Genomic DNA, 21,633 nt, shown 5'->3' on the forward strand with positions numbered 1-21,633 from the left:
AAACAATCGCTCTGTGAGGAGTACAGAGGGAAACCTTATGCGGGTGGAGGGCTGAGTGGCAAAGTCCAACCTGGCCGCTGATTACGCACAGCCAGAACCAGGGTGTTAGAAGAGCACACAGGAAGCGGTGCGCATCAGAAGAAGCTTTGAAACAGTTTCATCACAGGGGGTCGGTGTTGACTGCTATTTTGTTTCCCTTGTAAACCCCCCACCTTGATTGACTCCCATTCCTGTAAACAACCCACCCCCCTTCAATTTACAGCTTTGCTTAGGAAATAAAGTCACTATCGTTTTAAAATATTTGATCTATCTTTATGATACATATAAAGAGGAACAGAGAACTGACAAGGTAGCCCGTGTGGTTTGGGGGGAGAGATGAGAAGGAAAAGGTCACTAAAAAAATTTCAAAGTAATGACAGCCTTTTGGTTGGGCTGTCCGCGGGGGTGGAGTGGGCGGTGCACGGAGCTCCCCCACGCGTTCTTACATGTCTGGGTGAGGAGGAGTGGAACATGGTGAGGGGTGAGGGTGGTTATACGGGGGGCTGCAGTGGCACTCTGTTTCTGCTGCTGTTCCTGAAGGCTCCACCAGACGCCGGAGCATGTCAGTTTGATCACGCAGCAGACCGCCAGAGTTGCATCCCGCCACCGGCTGATCTTCTGCCTACTTGATCTTCCTGCCGCCAACGCGCACATCATCTCAAGCGTCCCTCCTGTCTCCATGTTCACTGGCATCTTTCCTGTAATTGATACATGTCCTTCTAATTCAGCTCTTTCATTACAGATCACTTCATGATTTCCGCGAGAACATTTCGTCTCACGTCTTTTTTCCTCGACCAATTATCTGAGAATAGCTTTCGGATGAGAGGGCGGGGCTTGAAAAATTTGAGCTGCATGAGGGAGGGAGAAAAGGGAGAGAAGTATTTAAGATACATTTTTACAAACAATGCCTTATACTCTTTCACGAGGTGAACAACACTATTCACCTTACATAACAACATGGGATTTCACTACAAGGTCGCATTTTGCATTTAATATTGGTGCGCTGTGGCTCTGGTGTTTGAGATCTCACAGATGCTCAGGTCCGGGCAGTAGAATTCGGTTGCTGCGTCATGGTAGCCGATTGTCTTTTCGGCTTCTGCAGCTTTCAATGATTCCAGGCCTTCTTTACAAATTGGTCAAAGCAGGCGTGTCTCAGTGCTCGCTTCCTCTTACTGCTTAACATAGGCAGCAGCAGAACACACCACTCCATCAATTTCTCTGGGATGGATCGCTTTACGCTGCCTCTCCCATCGCGTTGCCGGGCGCGGCTATCAATGGAGAGATACACTGCTAAACACCCCTGCCCTCCAGCCGCGTGGCTGGTTAGGCAGGGCAAGATCCCTGCTCGCAAAAACGCAAAAAAGCTCAGCGCCTCATCCACCTGACGCTCCCTTTCCCCGTGCTTGGCTACCTGCAGGGAAGACTCTTCTTTTAAAGCAACAGGCAAACACCAGTAGGACTGGCATGTCGTCCCTTATTAAAATGCCTGGGATTTCAACCTCAGGTTACCATGAACGATATCACTCTTCTTGAGGACCAACTAGCGAGATAAAGTAACGTGCGATGCTATGCGTGAACTGCCAAGCAAGACACCGCGTAACTCCATTACGCAGCAGGCTTTGTTGCTATGCTCACTACCGTCATTCCTCCTTGGGTCACATAGGCTCATGGCCGGGTCAAGTGGCCTAGCAATGGGGATGGAGAATAATGGTGCCTGCCCAGAAACCTTCTGCAAAGTTTGTTAGTACGCCTCCGGAAGAAGAACGTTGGTCATGGAGCAGTTGATCCCTTGAAGGAGTTTTGCCGCTGCAATTCCAGACATGTTAAGAAGTACGTTTCCGAGGTAACATGTTAGTCTCCTGGCCGCGAATGCATCACCATAAGGTCTCGGTCAGGGTCAAATTATCATTAGAAATACGCTTTGCTTTTAAACATGTTTGTATGTTTAGCAAGAGGCTAGATTTCACATAGAGGTCGCAGCTCCATGGCATCATGTCTGGGCTTATTGGCTGGTGACGTGGGAGGTGGGATAGATTCCGTCAGGGTGAGAAAAGTCTCTCTGGCTGGTTGGGAGAGCAGCGAAGTGCTGTGTGTGTGGTCGCAGCTCGGTCCTCCGTCCTACATCATTCCCGTCTTGCAGATCCTCAGCCATGGCAGTGAGATTACACTCCCACCTCGGAATCCAGCGGACAGGAGTGAGTATGTGGGTGGCGGACCCCCCGAGGATGCATGGCAGGCTCCAGATCGCAGAACGATGTTTTCAGCCTGCTGGGCCGGAAACCTCTTCGTTTGCGTTTTTGGCCTCCTGATCTGTTAGCTTTTCATGAGGCTCCTTAACTTATCACTACGCACTGTCACTGGATTCCTCCGTGTAGCCTCCTGATCATAGCCTTTTTCGGATTTTTTCAAATGTTTTTTTCATTTTTTTTCGTTTCTGTGGGAATGGAGTTCTGTTAGCATCGAACCTCTTCTCCGCTTATACATGCAATCAGCCTCAGCTACCTCCGCCTCGGTACATGGACGCACACCGCCGAATTAATGTGCTTAGTGTGGCCGCATGCACTCGACTTTATACAATCTGTTTTAAAAACCCGGTTTCTGTAAAATTGGTATAATCCCGTAGTGTGAGCAAGGAGCTTCCCCGTTTATGACCCCAAATAGGGACAGAGCACAAATGAAGGCTGTTTTTGGTTATATGAGTGCAAGGACTGCACAAGACCAGTGTTAGCTACCCAAACTGGGATGAGGAGGAGACAGAGCCTATGCCCCATCACTTTCCATACTGGCCACATGCTGTACTTTCTTAAGCGGTGAAGCAGTGGCTGTTGGAACTTCAGGAGTCAATCCACACACTTCTTTGAGTTGCACTGGACTGATTCTTCCTTCCTTGCACCTTGTTTTGCCAGTTACACCCACTCTGGGGAGAAAAGGAATGGGAGACTGGTACCTGGACAGAGCAGGGAGCAAACTGGAGAGGAAGAGCTGAGTCTGGAGAGGGAGAATCTATGGAGAATCTCCAAGGATAGGGATCTTACTCTCTGCGGCCTTGCACCTTGGGGAGTCATTGGCACCTGTGCAAAGGGAATCAAAATGGGTGTGAAATGCTCCCACCAGAGAGAATGGAGAACTCTGATTTGGTGGTGTTTCATATACATTGTGTACCAGGTGTAAATGGCAGTGAATATGAAACACTCCCAAACTAGAATTCTCCACTCACACCAGCAGTAACATCTCACCTTACAGCTAGATACAAATATACCAGTTATTTTCATAGGAAATTAAGAAATTTGTTTCCCCGTTTCCTCTGAAATTTCCTGCAGAAGTTTTTTTGGTTTCTTAATAAAAAAAATTAAATCTAACCCTGATAAATATTTGGTTTTCAAAAAACATTTCTGTTATAATTTTCCATCTTTTGTTTAAAATATTTGGTTTAAAAAAATCCAAAAGATTTTAATCACAAATTTCAGTTTTTCATGAAAAACTAACAAAAAAATTATCAAAAATGAAAATTCTATGACAGTTTTCACTTTTGATTAAAAGCCGTTTACCTTTGCTTCTCAATGAAAAAATGTTCACCAGCTTTATTTTACCTCCACTTTGCCCTCTCCTTCTCCCATCTCATCTCTCATTCTCCAGCTTGTTCCCTAGTGCCCCACCCTTGTCTCTCCAGAGTGGATGAAAATAAATTGACAAGATGCAAAGTACTGGAGAATCAGATCCAGTGATTTGCAATTGCCAGAATAGAAAGTGAGCAAGTGAAGGAGAGACACATAAGAAGAGAACAATCATGAGGCTTAGAATGAGATCAGCAGAGGATGCAATTGTGGAAATGAAATGAGCAAGCTGCAAAATCAGGGAGATCAGGGACTGGTGGCAAGGCTGATAGGCTGTGGTAGTTGGGGTGTATTACAGTACAGGGCTGGAAGTGTTTGTGTTCCACTCTGGAAGACAAGTAGACACATCAGAGGATCCCAAGACTTACCCAGAGAAGAGACTGGGAGCGGGGTTGGAACAGGAATGAAGCTTCATCCATTACCTAGTCTTCTTTTCTTAGTAGAGCCCTGTTACTTTTCCAACATCCCTGTGCTCAGCTCCCAGTCACAGTGCCAGAAAGGGAAACACAAAGCCGCTCTATTAAAGAAAAAGATGAAAAGCAGCTCCCAGGGCCAATTCTATAGCTATTATTTCTCCATAAATGTTGAGCTTTGTGCCTTAAAAATGAACCTACAGACTTGGCATTTTGCCTCTTGTGGTGTCATAAATCTCTGAAAATCAGCATCAAGGTAAAGATGCAAATAAGGGAGGTTTTCTGACATAAGAATCAGGATAGGCCTGTTACTAGCCCAATTTTTATTCATAAAGCCTTGTCTTTAAAAATATCTGTATTTTGACCCTAATTAATTGCTTGAGTCGCCTTAAAAAGGAACATTCAATGAGTGTGCAAAGGTTTGAGTTGCTAAAGCCACTGCTGGCTTATACTTAGGACATTGGCTTGCAATAGGCTTTCATTTGTATAAAAAGTATAGTGTAAAAACACAATCCTTTATTTACATAGCATGGAAGTGCACAGAATCTTCAATTAAACTGTAAGTTCCTCATGGCAGGACCCATCTGCTAATCCGTTTGGGCCAGGCCCGATCCTGATTTTCCTCTCTATCTAGCCTCTCACTGATCCCTCCCCTGTACTGCTTACTTGGTTCTATTTTCTGAATCTAGGGCTGAAAAGTTTGTTGATTATAACACCTTCAGGCAAGCTCTTCTTACACAGTATCTCAAATCGCTGTTTCTTCTAGGTATTAAAGGCTAGATCCACAAAGAGATCTTAGGCTTGGTATTGGCATGACCAATTTTAGGCACCATACTGGCCATTGGAATCTTCAGCCCTAAATTAGGTGCATAGGCTTCTTATACAATGCATGGGGACTGGAGAGTTAGGCATCTAAGAATGGGAGTCACAAAAGCCAGCTGACAGAGCAGGGAGCCACCTTAGCTAACCAGTAGGAAATGGCAAGGAGTGGGGGGTGGCTTAAGTTTCACTTGTCAAAGGGAGTTAGGTTGGGAGTTACCTACCTGTGGACTCCATTTGAGATTCACAGCCAAGAACCCTCTCCTGGAGTTAGACACCTAAGCCTTTCTCATTGAAAATGAGATGATGGTACAGCCCCTTCTCATTCAATAGCCCACAGGTTAGAGCCCTGATCTCAGATGTGGGAGATCCCACATTCTAATCCTTACTCTGTCTGAAGTAGGGCAGCAATTTGAACACAGGTCTTGCACCTCCTACAGAAGTGCCCTAACCACTTGTTTAGCTTCAGGTGGAGCACCTGAGGTGGAGCACCCAAGCTCTCCCGCGGAAGTTGTTCCATTTTAATTGTTGAGCCATGTTGAGAGCATGCAAATGCTTATGGCCTAGTTGTTACACACTCATCTGGAAGACCCAAGTTCCAATCTCTGCTCTACACCAGGTCTCAGGATATGAGGTTCCACACTCAGAATCAAAGACCACTTTTAACCATTTGGCCCCAAGTAACTTGTCCAAAGTCACATCTGTCAGTGATAAAGTCACAAACAGAACCCAGGTACTTTGACTTCCATTCCCTTCCTTTTTATCTTTAGACCACACTGCTTTTATACAGGCACACGCAGCCTTTGTTTTTGTACCTCGACTTTTATATATGATACTGAAACTTTTTCAAGTGGTGCTCCAAGGGGCTTGTGCGCAGTTGGCTGTCATGCTATACAATAGTTGCTTTATATTAAAGAGACCTGTGAGCAGTACGGAGTTTACACTGATGTTTTAAAGAATACTGGGCCAACTTAGCTGCAATTAAATAATACCCTTTCAAGCTAGATATTTTAAGATGGCTGCATATTTGAAACTACCGTTTCAACTGAAACTGTTTCCATATGTCTGAAATTAGGTGCTACGATTAGTGGGAGTCGGCAGTGCATAATTCAAAACAGCACACAAAACTCTGGTATTGCTTTAGGTGAGATACACATTGCTATTGGCAGTTAGAAGTAATTGCTGGAATGTAGCACGCTGTAATAAATTAAATGTGATATATGCTAAGCATGCATGCTTGCCATCTGGTTGCCAGAGAGTTGCTGTTATTACTTTGCACGTAAATACAAGTGATGTTTAAATGCAGGGAACTGAAGTGTCCCATATGCATAAATTCCCTAATGATTTAGGGGTCCAGTCCCCTCGACTCAACATTTGTTTTAAAATATGATATAATGAGACAATTTGGAATTGGAGGTCTCCTTTCTTTGCAATTATCACAAACTACAATAAAATGAAGCCAACATATTAGACACTGCAACAATAAGGCCATTCTGTGAATAGATTGTTTTGTAGCATGCTACCTGGAATACACTGAATAATACTGAATTCCTCCCCTTACCAAAGGTATTTGCTGATTTCTACTTTTAGGACTCTCGATCCTCAGAGCCCTGCAAATTTGCGGATATCTACTTTATATCTGTAGATGTCTATGGACCATATTTGCAGATGAGTGCAGATTCAAATTTTATATTCAGAGCCCAGCAAACCTGCGGACCACGTTTGCGGATTGCAGATCGGATGCAGATACAAATTTTGAGTCCACACGGGGCTATCAATCCCTTAGCTGCTGCACATGCAGAAATTCCACTGACTTGCATGCAGACTGACTCGGCCTGTATTTGCACACCTCTGAGTGGACACACTTTATTGGGAGGACTTCAGTGGGATCTGTATACACACATAGTAGCTACAGAATCAACCTCGGATGAGCCAAATCCTGCCCTGGTTTATACTCTTTGCAAACCCAAGTCAGGGCTGAATTTCTTTTCTCTGAGCATCCCTTGTAGAAAGGTTACCAAGGCATCATGTGAATGAGAACACACAAATCACACTCTTCTGTGATCATATTAGAGAGGTCACCAATCCTGGTGTAGCTATCGTCGCAGGGCTCAACATTACGTGGTAATGTATTATGTGGCATTACACAACCTTATGGAGATGGCACACAACTGGCGGAGATGCTGAGAGCCTCAGGCCAGGTCTACACTGCGACTTTAAATCGGTTTAATGGCCGATATACCGATTTAACGCTGTATCCGTTCACACGACGTCGTCATTAATATCGAGTTAAACGGCTCCTTAAATCGATTTCGGAACTCCTCCCAAACGAGAGGAGTAGCGCTAAATTCGATAGTGATAACTCGGATTAGGGTTCATGTGGACGGAAATCGACGTTATTGGCCTCCGGGCGGCATCCCAGAGTGCAGCACTGACCGCTCTGGACAGCAATCTGAACTCGGATGCAGCGGGCAGGTAAACAGGAAAAGCCCCGCGAACTTTTGAATTACATTTCCTGCTTGCCCAGCGTGGAGCTCTGATCAGCACGGCTGGCGATGCAGTTTGAAATCGAAAAAGAGCTCCAGCATAGACCGTACGGGAGATACTAGGTCTGATCGCTGTATGGGGAGACAAATCTGTTGTATCCAGCTCCGTTACAGAACACGAAATGCCAAAGCGTTTGAATAAAAAACTCCAGGATACACAGCGCTGTGTGACAAGCGTAACGGGAAGCCAGAGACTCAAATGGACGCTCATGAAGGGAGGGAGGGGGTACTGAGGACTCCAGCTATCCCACAGTCCACAGCAGTCTCTGAAAATTATTTGCATTCTTGGCTGAGCTCCCAATGTCTGTAGGTTCAAACACAGTGTCTGGCGTGGTTCAGGGAACAGCTCCTCAGTTTATTTCCCCCCACCACCACGTGAAAAAAAAAAGGGAAAGATTGCTGTGCTATGGCGTTTGCTCAATGCACTCCGCGAAAAAGGCGCCAAAGGGTTGTCTGCTGCCTTCACAAAGGGAGGGGTGAGGCTGTACCCAGCACCACCCGGGGCAGTGTTTTCTGCCCCATCAGGCACTGTGCTCTCAACACGGAAGTGGGAACTATGGGATAGCTGAGGAACAGCTACCCACAGTGCACCGCTCCTGAAATCGATGGTAGCTTTGGACCATGGACGCAAACAATCGATTTCGTGATCCCACTGTGGACGCGCTAAACCGATTTTATTAGATCTGTTTCGTAATATCGGTTTAAGCTAATTCGAAATAATCGTGCAGTGTAGACGTACCCTCAGAAAACTCCTCAGTCTGGCACCTCCTGCTACTTCTACTGCAGATTCCCTTGTTACTGAGTCCCAACCCCTGCATGAGGGGAAGTTCTTTCTCGGCTTTTGCCAAAGGAGGGGGAGCAAGAAGCAGTTTTCCCTTGTAATCCCCTTATTTTAAACCTGAATTGGATTAATAAAGTAACTGCTAAGGACACCGGCCTCTTCAGTGAGCCTAGAGGCTTTCATTCCTTCAATGAAAAGAATGCACTTAAAAGTTTCTCTCCAGACCAGAATAGCTGCTGCCCTCCCATGACATTTTACATAGATGGGTGCATTTTAGTGACTAGACTTATGTATTCCTTTGGACAGGTACTCTTTACTCGTTTCTTAATCAAACCAGTGCCCAATCCTGGAGAAAGCTAACTGAATAACTCCAGTGATAGCTGATATTGTTTGAGTTCATGTGTATAGTTAATTTTTAAACAGTGACAATCCTAATGACCCTTTAGCAAAGCAATTGCTTTCAGACTGTTGGTTGGATGCTCAATTGGAGTAAACGGAATACTGATGTGTGCCAGCTGAGGTTCTGGCCCTTTAAATTCAAATACTATCAAAGCCCTGCTATTGAGCTAACATCTTCTTCTGTGAAGAAAACAAACAAAAAGGGAAAACCTGTACAAAGAATCCTCCCTTTGGATGCAAAATTTGAGGGAAATTAAATCTGAATTTAATTTATTCATATCTGATCCTTTCATTTAAAGATCAGGTTTTACATTGGGATATCTGTATGTGATTTTCACTGAATTCAGTGAGAACCACAAATGGCTATCTCAGGGCAAAATTCTCACTGAATTCAGTGTGAATTCCATGAACATATCCAAATTTGGCCCTAAATGTCTATGAACTGAATCATGAAACTGCTGGGATGAGGGTGGGAAACTGTGTCCAAACAAATTTGTTAGTCTCTAAGGTGCCACAAGGACTCCTCTTTGTTTTTGTTAGGATTCTGTATATCAACAGATGATTTACTAAGACTTAGTCTATACCACAAAGTTTTGCCAAGATAGGTAAGTTGGCTAGAAGTGTTGGAGGAAAAATCACATCGCCAGCTGACAGAGCTATGTTGGCAAAAACCCCAGTGTAGATAGAACTATGCCAACATGAGTGCTTCTGTTGGCATAACTAGTGTCATCAGGGAAGTGGTGTTACTATGCCAGTGGAAAAACTCCTATTGTATATACTGTGTTTACACTAGAGGGCTCTGCTGGCATAGCTTTACCAACAAAGACTTTGTAGTGTAGACAAGCCCCATTTACTTGGAGATGTATATTGATCCCCTGCACGATGGCATGGGGACCCTTACTTCAAAGAAAACAATCAACACAGTCTAATGGAATAAAATTGATCTTTCTTTTTGTTAATAACTAACCCCATTCTCTATTTTATTCCACAGGAAATTCAAAAGTTTGATTTAACAAACAAAACACATCTGAAAAGCACTGTAAACTGATCATCTACCTCTTGAAAGACCACCTGAGGGAGCAGATTTTACCAACAGTCCACCCAGGATACCTCACCACTAATGAAAGTGTAAACCCAGAGATAGCACCACAACAGATCTTAATTTTTGTATTAGGGTTTCATTAGAGGGAATCTCTCAGAAAACTAGCTGAATTATCAGTGTAAGCAAAAAAGCAAAACAGTGCATTCTGTAGCAGATCTATATGTTCTTTATTTGCTGTTGTTTGTAATGTATAAAATAATCTCTTTTCAATATTGTCATTTTTCTTTTAGCAAATGTGATTTTTCTCTTCTACTTTTCTTTTGTTTACCTCCTTTTTACAAATTAGTGTCCATGCACATAGCATGTATGAGGGAGTGGGGTTTCTTAATTAACTAGTATGTCCTTCTTCCACAGAATTACAGGAAAATTATAGGGTCAATGTAAGCAGTGGCTCTTTTTGGTTTGTTTTACTTTAATTTGTTGGTAACTGTGGTAGTTATTTAACAAGGACATAGTCACCATTAGTTGCAAAATAACCCCATTTCTGTCAAATTTTGACCTATTGTTACAAGTAACATTTAAAATTACTAGAACTGAAAGAGAATGGAGAAAAATATTTTTCTGTTTTCTCCTTCCATCACATTTGTTTACTTTCTGAAATTAACAATATCGTGTGTATGCCAGTTTCAACATTTTTCCAGTATAGTCAATTCACCTGTTGCTTGTGTGGGTCTTTCACAAAGCAATACCGGAGAGAGAGAAACGTTTTTAAAAGTAGGAAAATGTGATTGTAAAACCACACAGATTGGCAGAGGGGATCGGAGACAGGTGTAGTATTTGCAACTACTTTTAACTCATTTTCTGAAATTAACTAGATTTCAAGTTGACAATGGCACTTTAAGATGAGAAATATAAATTCTGGAGCAAAGGTTGTAAAGATTATGAAGAGACTGAATTCAGGGCCAACATTACTTGACAGTATGCCTTTAACATGCCAATGAACTTACCTCTCCCCCAGTGCAAGGAAAGGGACTTGAATATCTTGAAGTGCAAATTGCTCCTTTCTTTGTCACATCGTCCTCTAGGCCAAAAGTTGCTGAACAGTTAATGGAAAAATACTTGTAAGGCTTCCATGTTTTCCCAAAATCCTGGGATCGCTCCAGAACCATGGCTGCTGGCCTTGGTGACTTAAACACCATGATTATGTGAGTAAAGTAAAACTCAGCTTCCAAATCCAGCTGGATCCTCTCCTTGTGCACATCCTCAGCTGACTGCCACCATGTGCGAGGCAATCGGAAGGAAGAGTCGGCCATTGCAGAGGGCGGGTGAGCCAGATGGGTGTGAGCAGCATTGCATTTGTCACACTTGGGCCGCTTGCATGTCAGGTCTGCATTCTCACTATATGAACAGTAAAATTCAGTGGAGTTGCGCCCACATGTGGTATCTGTCCACAATCTTCGTCCATGGGCGAGGTTTCCCATTCGAGGGTTGCACGCTTTTTCGCAATGGGACCCAACTCCGACAACACTGCTCAGTCCTAGGTGAAGAAAAATACATGTTAAACTAAAGCAATTGATCTTTAACGGCATTGCTCTGAGAAGACTGCATGGTTACCATTCAGGTTACCATGTGAAACAGCTCCCTGTGTAACCTTCACACAAGTGTAGCTAAATCTTGCACTGGCCAACACACAGATCAAGAAGAGAAGCCCAGAATCAGGGGTTGAAGGGAGCTGTTGCAGACTAGGGCAGCCCTCAGGACTGCAACTGTTTCAGTCAGAGAACATCTGGAGCACAGGCCTGCCCCAGCCATACTTCCTCCTGGTCCCAAAATGCTCCACTGAGGGGCACTTACAACAGCCCTACATCCCCTTTGCCTCAGCCTAGCTCCTTCTCCCTCTACAGTGGATGCTACATTAAGCACAGGGGCAGTGGATGCCCCCTAAGGCTTAGTGTGGTAGAGAAGGAACGCTCAAGGGTTCCCTGGAAACCACATGCAGGAAAAAGTCCTATTGGGTAGTTTCTAGGGAACCTTGAGGGTTTTTTAGCTACCACAATAAGCATTATGGAGCACTCTCTGGTGTGGCAGACACATCAGTGGGGAAAGGGAATAATCCCTTCTCTTGCTACTCAAGATATTCAAGTCCCTTTCCTCAAGCTGCTTCCTGAGCTATCCCAGAAAACACTGAGGATTTGAAATGGGACAGTGACCCTCTCTGAATACCCACAAAGATACATATCTCAGGGTATGGCCGTACAATCCCTCTCCTCAAGACCCCAGAAAGAGACCCATCCCGTCACAGGACAGGGAGGAGGCCATGAAGAAAGCAGTAAGTAGCGTGGAAGTTGGGTGGTGCTAGGGTTTACTGGGCAGATGAGGTAACTGAGTTTTGGGTAGGAGACAGGGAGGCAAGTTGTGGAGGGCTATTCAAGCAAGGTGCTTCGATATTCCTTCTGAGCCTGGAGGTTGTTTGCATAGTAGGAAAACTGAAGCATCCCCTCCCCAGGTGCTGCAGAGATCAGGATTTAGCCGGTACACTGGTTCATATTTTGGAAGTTTGTTACTAATGGTGTGTAAAGAAAAAATTCCACTGTTGAAATGGTGCTGGCAAGTTGCCCTGTAATTTAGTCTACGTGGTTTTTGTTCAGGTTTGCCTAGAAGTCTTGTTGATTTAAAACTCATGCAATTACAGTGTCTACACAGAAAATAAAATCACCACAGGGGTTCAGTGTGAAATCTTTAGCAAAGTTACAGTCATGGTTTAGTAATTTTTATTATAAACTTTCCACCTATTCATGAAGCTGACAGTCAGTCAGGAACTAGATGCTATTTTATGACCCATAGCCATTTAACTTAAAAAAAAACAAACAAAACAGCTCTGATGACTTGAAAATGGGCATGCCAAAACATCTGAGGTGCATAATGTGTTCTTTATCACTGGGCCAAACATACACAATAAGCTTTATGCACTATCGATTATGGTTTCCTCTTGGTCTTTTTGCTAAGTTCAAGTGTCATTTTGGTTTAATATCCAATACATCCTTTATCTGGGGGCTATTATTGTTATTCAGCTTTGGTATACAGCAGTTGCACTGGAGCTCTATCCTGCATTAGCAGAGGGGTAGATTTAATGATCTGATAGATTTTCCCTCCCCTCATTTCTAATACCAAGGATCTATGCAGGTTTTTTATACAGATTACTCAGAAAAGCTGTGGAACATTGTTTATAAAGCACTTACAAATGGGCATTGGCTACAAATATCTTGGAAAGATTTTAATGATCAAAATACTCTGTGAAATAATGAATCCCCCTAGAGGGATAAGAAATTAAGTGCATTAAAAAGGACAGTTGCAGGCAAGAACTAAAATAAGACAGTCTCAGCTCAAATTTACAAAATACACTTATGCCCATAACAGTGAATAAATACAACTGCAAAATTAACAGAACAACACTTATCCCTGTTCAAAGTACTGACCAAACATAAACTAAACGACACAGCTCTCCTGAGAGATAGGGAAGTAAGTATTTTACCATGTGCGTTAACAGTTAGCAGGGTCAGCTCCAGCTTTTTTGCTGTCCCAAGCAGTGAAGAAAAAAAAATAACGATAAAGCTGCGATCAGCGGCACTTAGGTGGCAGCTCTACCACGCCACTTTATGCTTCAGTGGCAATTCGGCAGCCGGTCCTTCCCTCCAAGTGGGACTGCGGGACCTGCCACCAAATTGCTACCGAAGACCCAGACATGCTGCCCCTTTCCATTGGCCGCCCCAAGCACCTGCTTCCTTCACTGGTGCCTGGAGCCAGCCCTGTCAGCTAGGCCTACCATGGGCTGACTTCATGTGTTGGCTGCTTTCTTGGATTCTTTAGCTACATTATTGTAGTGAAGTTACCCGTTAAACAGGTGAACGTTTACTGTAGCACCCTCCACCATTACATTTCAAATTACTGCCTCTAATAGAAAGCACTCTTGTGAAGAAATAAATATATCAGTTCTTAGTCAGGACTCCAATATGATTTTTAATGAGTATCCATATTGATCAAGTGCTATCTTTGTGCTCAATATTGTATAGTATATAGAGGAAAACGTGGACTAAAATCATTGCCCTGCTAAAGTCAATGGGAATTTCAATGGAGCCAGGATTTCACCTATAAGTTCTGCCCTAGGCTCTTACAGTAACTGTTCAGATGCACATGCGTTATATTTAAATTAACAAATGGATTAATGTAAATAAAACACTTTCTGTAGTCCTTTGGTAGGCCTCTCTCTTTGGGGCTCTGTCCTGCAGAGGTCTGAGCTTGTCCATGATGTTCTGAGCACACAACTCCCATTAAAGTCCATGGTAGTTGAGGATACTCAGAAGTGGTTAGCCCCTGCTAGCATCAAAGCCTTATTTCTATACTCCCAGGGGCTTTGAATTAGGCCTATAGTTTTCATTCCTCATTTGGGAGTGGATCCTGCTCCCACTGGAGTCTATGAGGACAGGTTCAGGCTGTTGAAATTCACAAGCCATTGCTTCTTATATTGGGGGAAAAAACAAAATCTTTGAATAATAGGAAGCTTTTTTTCAAATGAAAAGAATGAGAATGATGGATGCAGAGTGCTGCAGTTTTTGAGATGTGACAGTTTTCTGGCTTAGTGCTGTTTACCACAAGAATGCCGCAAAATTGACAGACTGGAGCATAAAGATTTTCTCACTATCAGCCACAAATTCACATCAGCTCTTCCACTACCAGAAAGGTGCATCTCCATACCCCTTAATGGTTATGCTTAACCATATGCTATTTCATACCCTATATACTGTATAAACCACTGAACAGCAATCTTTAGTAATGGACAAGAGCATACAAGGTACACCAAGACTCACCTGTAAAATATCCCAGCCTAACATATGGGTCCTGTTTAAGCATTTTTTCAGTTGACACACTTGCCTAGTAACATTTCATGTACACTCTTGCAATTGATTATATGAGTTTTCTATAACAAGCTGATAATGAGGTTTGATCAAAAAGAAAATCAGTCCTCGGCTTGAAAAAGAAAACATTATATAAACAGTTTATATAACACAATATTAAAGCCTAATTGTGACGTGTTTTGAGATCCTTGTAAGTGCAAAGTGTTTATTATATTAAATACATTTGGCAAGGATGGGAAAGGGGTTTAAAGCTTTATCTGTGTGCTAGTTTTGACATCAGTACTTTAAAGATAATTATAAGCATGACTAAAAACTTTATTTACTACATTGTGAATTCTGCTTTCCTCACTCCCCTCTAATACTGAAGTAATGGTGCCCACACCGAAGGATAGTAACTGACACCCCGATTGTTAGAGCTACATTATCTTGTAGATCTTAGCTGGTAAGACTCAGAACAAGCAGTAAGGAACAATCTTAGTGGTACAGGGGTGTACTATATGCTACCCAGATACCAAGGAGCTTCTAAATAAATAAGTCAGCCAAAGGGAGTGAATGAAAGCTATCTTATCTTTAATTCAGGTAAAGGTGCTATGAGCAACATGAGCGGAGGCACAGTGGGGTGTCAGTGCTAAGGGTCAGTAAAGTCCAGGCATGTTTATCTTATTTGAGATCTTTAGACTGCTTTGCTTGTGCATAAACTTGAAGTAGCAGTTACTTCAGAAAGAATGCACGTGTCTGACTTTTCCCTCTGAGTCAGATGTGATAAAGGGATAGTGCATAGGAATTACAGCTGGAAAACACTTATCAGGACACCCACTTCATTGCCTACCAGGGCAGCTACAGTGCACTGTTTGGTGCTTTGCCCAGTCTAATTCTGGCTGTCTCACATGGTGGAGTTTCCTAAACTTTCAGTGTCAGGAAGCTTTTCTTGGTGTTCTGTTTAAATATTCATTTTTTCACTTTCATTCTCATTACCTCCAAACTATTCCAGACAGTCACCATGTCCCCGCTAAGATGTTGCTTAGCCAGTCTGTACCTACAGTATTTAGCCATTGAAAACTCCCCTTACTGCTGAGGCTGAGGAGATGGACACAAGACTGCTGGTGTGCATCTGCAGTATTGGATGGGAAGCAGTGTGACAAGCTACCCCATACGGAATGTAATTTGCATTCCTGAAAATCAGTTCTGGCAAAATGAGAACTGACTTGGGAAATATGCCCATAGTATGTCCAGGAACTAGTGGGAAAGGAAAGGGAAAAGGGAAAGAAAGGTGACTTGACCTAGAACATTTTACTGTTTGAGGACCGCTTTCGGAGGAATCAATAAAAACCCAAACAAAACAAAAGAACCTGAGATGTGAATGCACACTTCTCAGAAACACTGACTGTTTTTGACCATGGAAGAGGCACTTTTTCCCTTTAGAGGTCATTCCAGCTATAGCTAAAATAATCCAAGCTCCTTATTCTCTTTCCTGCTAAGAAAGCTCCTGTTCCCTGTATCCATAGGCAGAAAAAGGGTTGAGTTGAAAAAAAAAACAAAACAGCTTAATGGCATTAACCAGTATTGCTACATTGTCATCTTTCCCTCTTGGACGAACTGCGCCTTCCTGATGTCTTCCCTGGCTCTCCCATTCCACTTGACTTTTGACACTCTCTTAGGAACTTTTTAATGAGCCGATCACATTTTTAAAAAGCGAATGTTACATCTTTTCCTTGAGGGGCTGCTAAGGAACATTGAGATCCGAAACCTGTACAGGAAAAGTCTAAGGGTGTGAGTTCATATACACAGTGGTGTACACTGCAAGTAAAACTCTTCTTTGTTCGCTCTGAAAATGATAATCGGGCTAGAAAGAAACACTTTGATCGTTCAGTTTAAATACTGCCCTTAACCAGCGGTTTACATATATTTATTGCTGTGGAAGGAGGAAGACAGGGAATATGAAGTGATTTCGCAGTCTGAAACTGTGTTCCACAGCAGCTTCAAGCTTTATTCCTTCCTAAGGTTAATGATTGGGGAGAGGGTTTAGAAGGAATGAAAATACATCAAGACCCACCTGCAGCTACAGCAGAGCAGCGCAGAAGTACAATGAGCCAGATCCAGCTCTCCATGGCCAAACTCCTGGTCAAAGTGCATGAATCAGGGAGGAGGACCAGGAGCCTGGAATCTCTTCTGCACATGAAGAAGGTTCTCCTGAGCAAATCCTTCCTGACAGGTCCTTCATTCGCCACTCACTGGAGTGCTAAGGGCAGGAGGGAGGCTCCAGCCCCCAAGTCTCCCCCGGGGAGTGACATCGCGGGACAGCTGCTGGCTCCTCCAGCCCCCGGGGAGCCGCGTGCCTCGCTGAGAACATTTCACTTCCCCGCGGGGACCCGCCGGGCTGGTGCTGCTCCCGTGCAGAGCATGGCAAGCTGAACTCTCTGGCCCTTTCACTTCCCGGCCGCCGCCGCCTCCTGCGGCTGCTTCCTCCCAAGGGGCACTTGCAGGAGGTGCATTTTATTGCATTAGTCCCGATCTCTGTGCCTGCGGCTCCCGGGTCCCCTCCCTCGCTGGCTTTTCCCTCCGTTGACAGCCCCTGGCTCCGCGGGCTGTAGCCTGGCTGTACTGCAGCAGGAGCACGGAGCCAGCCAGCGCGAAGGGACTGGCTGCCGCTCCAGGGGGCTGGGGGTTGACACCGCCCCCAGCCACATCTCCTCCAGCGCAGCTACCGGCGCCCGCCACGCACCCCGCCTCCCTGTGCCCCCCGGAGCAGCCTCCCTGAGGCCGGGGCGAGCAGCCAGCTCCGACTGCCAGCTGCTGGCGGGAGCGTTGCGGGGCGCCCGGGCTCGCCCGCCTCAGACCCGAGCGTGTTCAGGGGCCTCCTCAGTCAGATGGACGGCGGGCGGGCGGGCACTCGGCCAGTCCCAGCCTCCCCGTCGTGCTCCGACCAGCGCTTCTTCCAACCACTCCGTCCCGCCCAGCTAGTCCTGTTCTCCCCCTCCAGCCCAACTAGCCCTTCTCCCCTTCCCTCTCCAGCCCAGCTAGTCCGGTTCTTCCCTCCAGCCCAGCTAGCCCCCTGCTCCAGCCCAGCTAGCCCTTCTCCCCTTCCCCCTCCAGCCCAACTAGTCCGGTTCTTCCCTCCAGCCCAGCTAGCCCTTCTCCCCTTTCCCCTCCAGCCCAGCTAGCCCCCTGCTCCAGCCCAGCTAGCCCTTCTCCCCTTCCCCCTCCAGCCCAGCTAGCTCCCTGCTCCAGCCCAGCTAGCCCTTCTCCCCTTCCCCCTGCAGCCCAGCTAGACCGGTTCTTCCTCCCAGCCCAGCTAGCCCTTTTCCCCTTCCCCCTCCAGCCCAGCTAGACCGGTTCTTCCCCCCAGCCCAGCTAGCCCCCTGCTCCAGCCCAGCTAGCCCTTCTCCCTTTCCCCCTCCAGCCCAGCCAACCCCCTGCTCCCTTTCTGCTCCAGCCTAGCTAGCCCCCTTCTCCCCACCCAGCTAGTCCTGTTCTCCGCCTCCAGTCCAGCTAGCCCTTCTCCCCTTCCACCTCCAACCCACTTAGTCCGGTTCTTTCCTCCAGCCCAACTAGCCCTTCTCTCCTCCCCCCTCCAGCCCAGCTAGTCCCCTGCTCCCAGCCCAGCTAGTCCTGTTCTCCCCCTCCAGCCCCAGCTAGTCCTGTTCTCCCCCTCCAGCCCAACTAGCCCTTCTCCCCTTCCCCCTCCAGCCCAGCTAGTCCCCTGCTCCCTGCCCAGCTAGTCCTGTTCTTCCCTCCAGCCCAGCTAGCCCCCTGCTCCCTGCACAGCTAGTCATGTTCTGCCCCCTCCAGCCCAGCTAGTCCTGTTCTCAGGGCCAGCTCCAGACACCAGCTAAGGAAGCAGGTGCTTGGGGCGGCAGCACTATGGCTGCTACTGGGGTGGCACATCCGGCTCTTGGGTGGCAATTTGGGAGTGGGTCCCTCAGTCCCTGTTGGAGCGAAGGACCTGCCACCGAATTGCCGCCGAAGAGAGGAGCAGCGCGATTATGCTGCTGTGGCTGCTTTTTTTTTCTCCCCCCCCCCCGCCCCGCTTGGGGTGGCAGAAAACCTGGATCCAGCCCTGCCTGTTCTTCCCTCCATCCCAGCTAGCCCTTCTCCCTTTCCCCCTCCAGCCCAGCTAGTCCTGTTCTCCCAGCCCAGCTAGTCCTGTTCTCCCCCTCCAGCCCAACTAGCCCTCCTGCCCTTCCCTCTTCCAGCCATCCCGTCTGCCACCAATTATCCTTTTTCCCTCTCAGCCAATAGCTCTCCCAACCATCTGTCTCCAGCTCAGTTATCCTTCCCACCCACTTCCTTCCTTCAACCATCACTACCTCCAGCCATTTTGCCCCAGCAGTTTCCCTCTCCTATCCAGATTAGCCACCCCATTGCCATAGCCACCCCATTGCCACAGCCACCCCCACTCCCCAATCACCCCCTCCTGCTTCCCAGCCCTTATCCCCTGCCCCCAGCCCCAGCCCCGGCCCCACAGCTCAGCCATCCTTTAGTCCTACATCCCTTGTGTCAAATGGCCCATGAAGCAGAGACAACTCACTTCCAGGCTCCCACCTGAACACTGCTGGGGCCTATTTGACATAAGGAGGGAGGAGGGCTGGATTGGAGACTGCACTGCCCTGAAAGCCATTTTCTTGCTTCTTCTTTAAACATACACATATTCATGACTATCCCTACACCAGAGTAACGACATAAAACAGTGCTCATCATAATACACCTGTACTTGATTCCCTTCATCCCGCCCCCGCATTTCACCTCCCCTTCTGCGAAGTGTGAACTAGAAATCATTAGGACCTTCTGTCTCCTCAGCAGCCACCAGTAGGATGAGACACAGAAGTCTGGATCCAGTCCTTTCAGAGAGGTGACAGTCAGTCTGCAGCACAGCACTACAACTATCAAGTGGTAAGCACACAAGAGATTAGCCTGGTGGGTATGGGACAGTGAGTTCCTGTCTAGACACACATATGCATACTGCACAAGTCTAGCTGAGGATTAAAGAAAATGACATCAGTGGTGGAAATGAGAAGCCTACTCTTGTGTTATGTAAATCTGCACTGAAAATTAGATATTCAAAAGCTATCAGCCTAGCTGTGTTATCGAAATAGAGATAATTGAATACTTGGAGGCAAATGGTACAGTTCTACAACCATAATGGATTATAACAGGACTAGATACCTCTCAGAGGGCATTTTGGTAGCCCATACACATGAGAGAATTATAAAACCTACGATCAATGGAGTGATATTTATAAAACATTTTTTAATCTTGGAGGGGGAAAGCTGAAAGGTGATCTAAATATGAGAGCAGTTGTTTTAAAATAAAGTTATCCAAGTTCAAAGTGGAAAGAATAAAGGCTGAAAAATTTCATAACAGTTGCAACATGCTCACCTGCCAGGTTAGATTCAGATAAGTAAAAAAAAAAGTGATTGTTCAGAAGCTTTCCATGCTGGTTCTTCTAACCCTTCTGTGCTGAGAATGAACATCAGAAATTGCAACTTAAAAAGGTAATTATTTAAGGAAAATACATATTTTGTGAAAAGCCATGGCTGGAGGGCTACAAGAATATTCCCCCATCCTCCACCATAAATGACGGGCCCAGAAAGCATCTCTATAGTCTGCAGCTCTCAACATAGCACACCACAACTGTCCTCTTCCACTACACCATTCTAAATGTCCAGGAAAATGATATCCTACTTGTGTATTTCCTCTTCAAAGATCTATTCCATTCTACTAATGTTGGAAAACTAGAAAGAGTTCAAAAAAGAGCTACAAGCATGATTCAAGGTCTGGAAAACATTCCTTACAGTGAGAGATTTAAGAACCTTAATCTACTTAGTTTATCCAAGAGAAGGTTAAGAAATAGCTTGTTCATGAATGAGCTATAAGTAGCTACATGGTGAAGAGATTTCTGATAGTAGATGGCTTTTTAGCAGAAAAAGGCATAACAAGATTAAATGGTTGGAAGCTGAAGATAAAAATTTGCATCTAAATTTGTGTAACAGTGAGGGTGATTAACCATTGGAACCACTTTCTTAAGCACATGATGGATTTTTCATCACTTTAAGTCTTGAAATCAAGACTGGAGAGCTCTCTACATGTTATGCTGTAGTTTAAACAGAAGTTATATACTTGATTCAGGAATTACCAGGTGAGGCTCTATGACCTGTGGCATACAGGAGGTCAGACTACATGATGATAATGGTTCCTTCTGGTCTTAGGATCTATTAATTATATCATGGCAGATTAGTTCTAGGAAGGAAGGAAAAACCTTTGAAATTTACATGGTTCTACTGCATAATCTGTCAGAGTAAGCAGAAACCAATGAAACAAGAAACAGTTCCAGTGTTTCAATTACAGTTTCTCTCTTAATTTGGTCACTGACTAGTTTGATCCTCCTTTTAAATTGATCTAAATGTCAGGAATAAAAAAAAAAATCACATATATATTTAAAAGTTTAACCTCCACCCCTTTTTGGGTGCTAATGAGTAATGCAACTACTAGCTATGGAAAGTTGCTATTTGGGGGCCTGATCCTGCATGGCTGAAGTTAATGAGAGCATTGCCATTAATGTATATGGTAGGCCCTTAATGCATAAGGAAGGTCAGAATCCTAAATTAGAAGTGTTTTCCCTGCGTTTTTTCTTCTCTGTGACATTAAGAGGACCACATCTAATGATTTTGTGATTGATTCACACATGGTAATGGACATTATTGGCGGTATCATATGCTAGACAAACTGTGATATGCACCCTGCTGGCCACATTGGTAACAGGAGTGACTGCTTGTTTCAGTTGAAGTGACAGAGACAGACTTGAAATAAAACAAGAGGAAGACTTTTTAATTGTACAGAATCAAGAAAAGTGGTTTGTTTTTTTAACGTCAGGCTGTATTTTCAATACTCATTTCTTTAACTGTGTAGTTGATCCACATTGATTTTAAAAGATACCATTCCCTGTATAGGACTGAGACACTCAGTCCTGTACAGGGAGTGGCATCTTTTGAAATCAATGTCCTGCAAAAGTCACATAAAGAGGAAATATCAGAGGGATATGTAGTTAGTGTTGGGTCTGGACTCAATTA

The 21,633-nt window shown here is 45.0% G+C and overlaps 1 protein-coding gene across 2 annotated transcripts in view; it reads right to left on the reverse strand.

Moving 5' to 3' along the window:
- The window catches only part of NTN4 (netrin 4), a 96,848-nt gene extending 79,550 nt beyond the window's left edge, over positions 1-17,298 (reverse strand). The window contains exons 1-2 of one of the 2 annotated variants that reach the window (XM_032798622.2): positions 16,620-17,297; positions 10,661-11,190 (exon numbers count right to left, since the gene is read on the reverse strand). In XM_032798622.2, the coding sequence (XP_032654513.1) occupies positions 10,661-11,190; positions 16,620-16,743 (654 nt within the window). In that variant the 5' untranslated portion in view covers positions 16,744-17,297. Of the gene's footprint in view, positions 1-10,660; positions 11,191-16,619 lie in introns of both variants that reach the window. The other variant, XM_032798623.2, reaches the window with a different exon arrangement.
- Positions 17,299-21,633: the final 4,335 nt, after the last annotated feature.

This window comes from Chelonoidis abingdonii, chromosome 1 (assembly GCF_003597395.2).
Source record: "Chelonoidis abingdonii isolate Lonesome George chromosome 1, CheloAbing_2.0, whole genome shotgun sequence".
In the NCBI taxonomy this organism is placed as follows: Eukaryota; Metazoa; Chordata; order Testudines; family Testudinidae; genus Chelonoidis; species Chelonoidis abingdonii.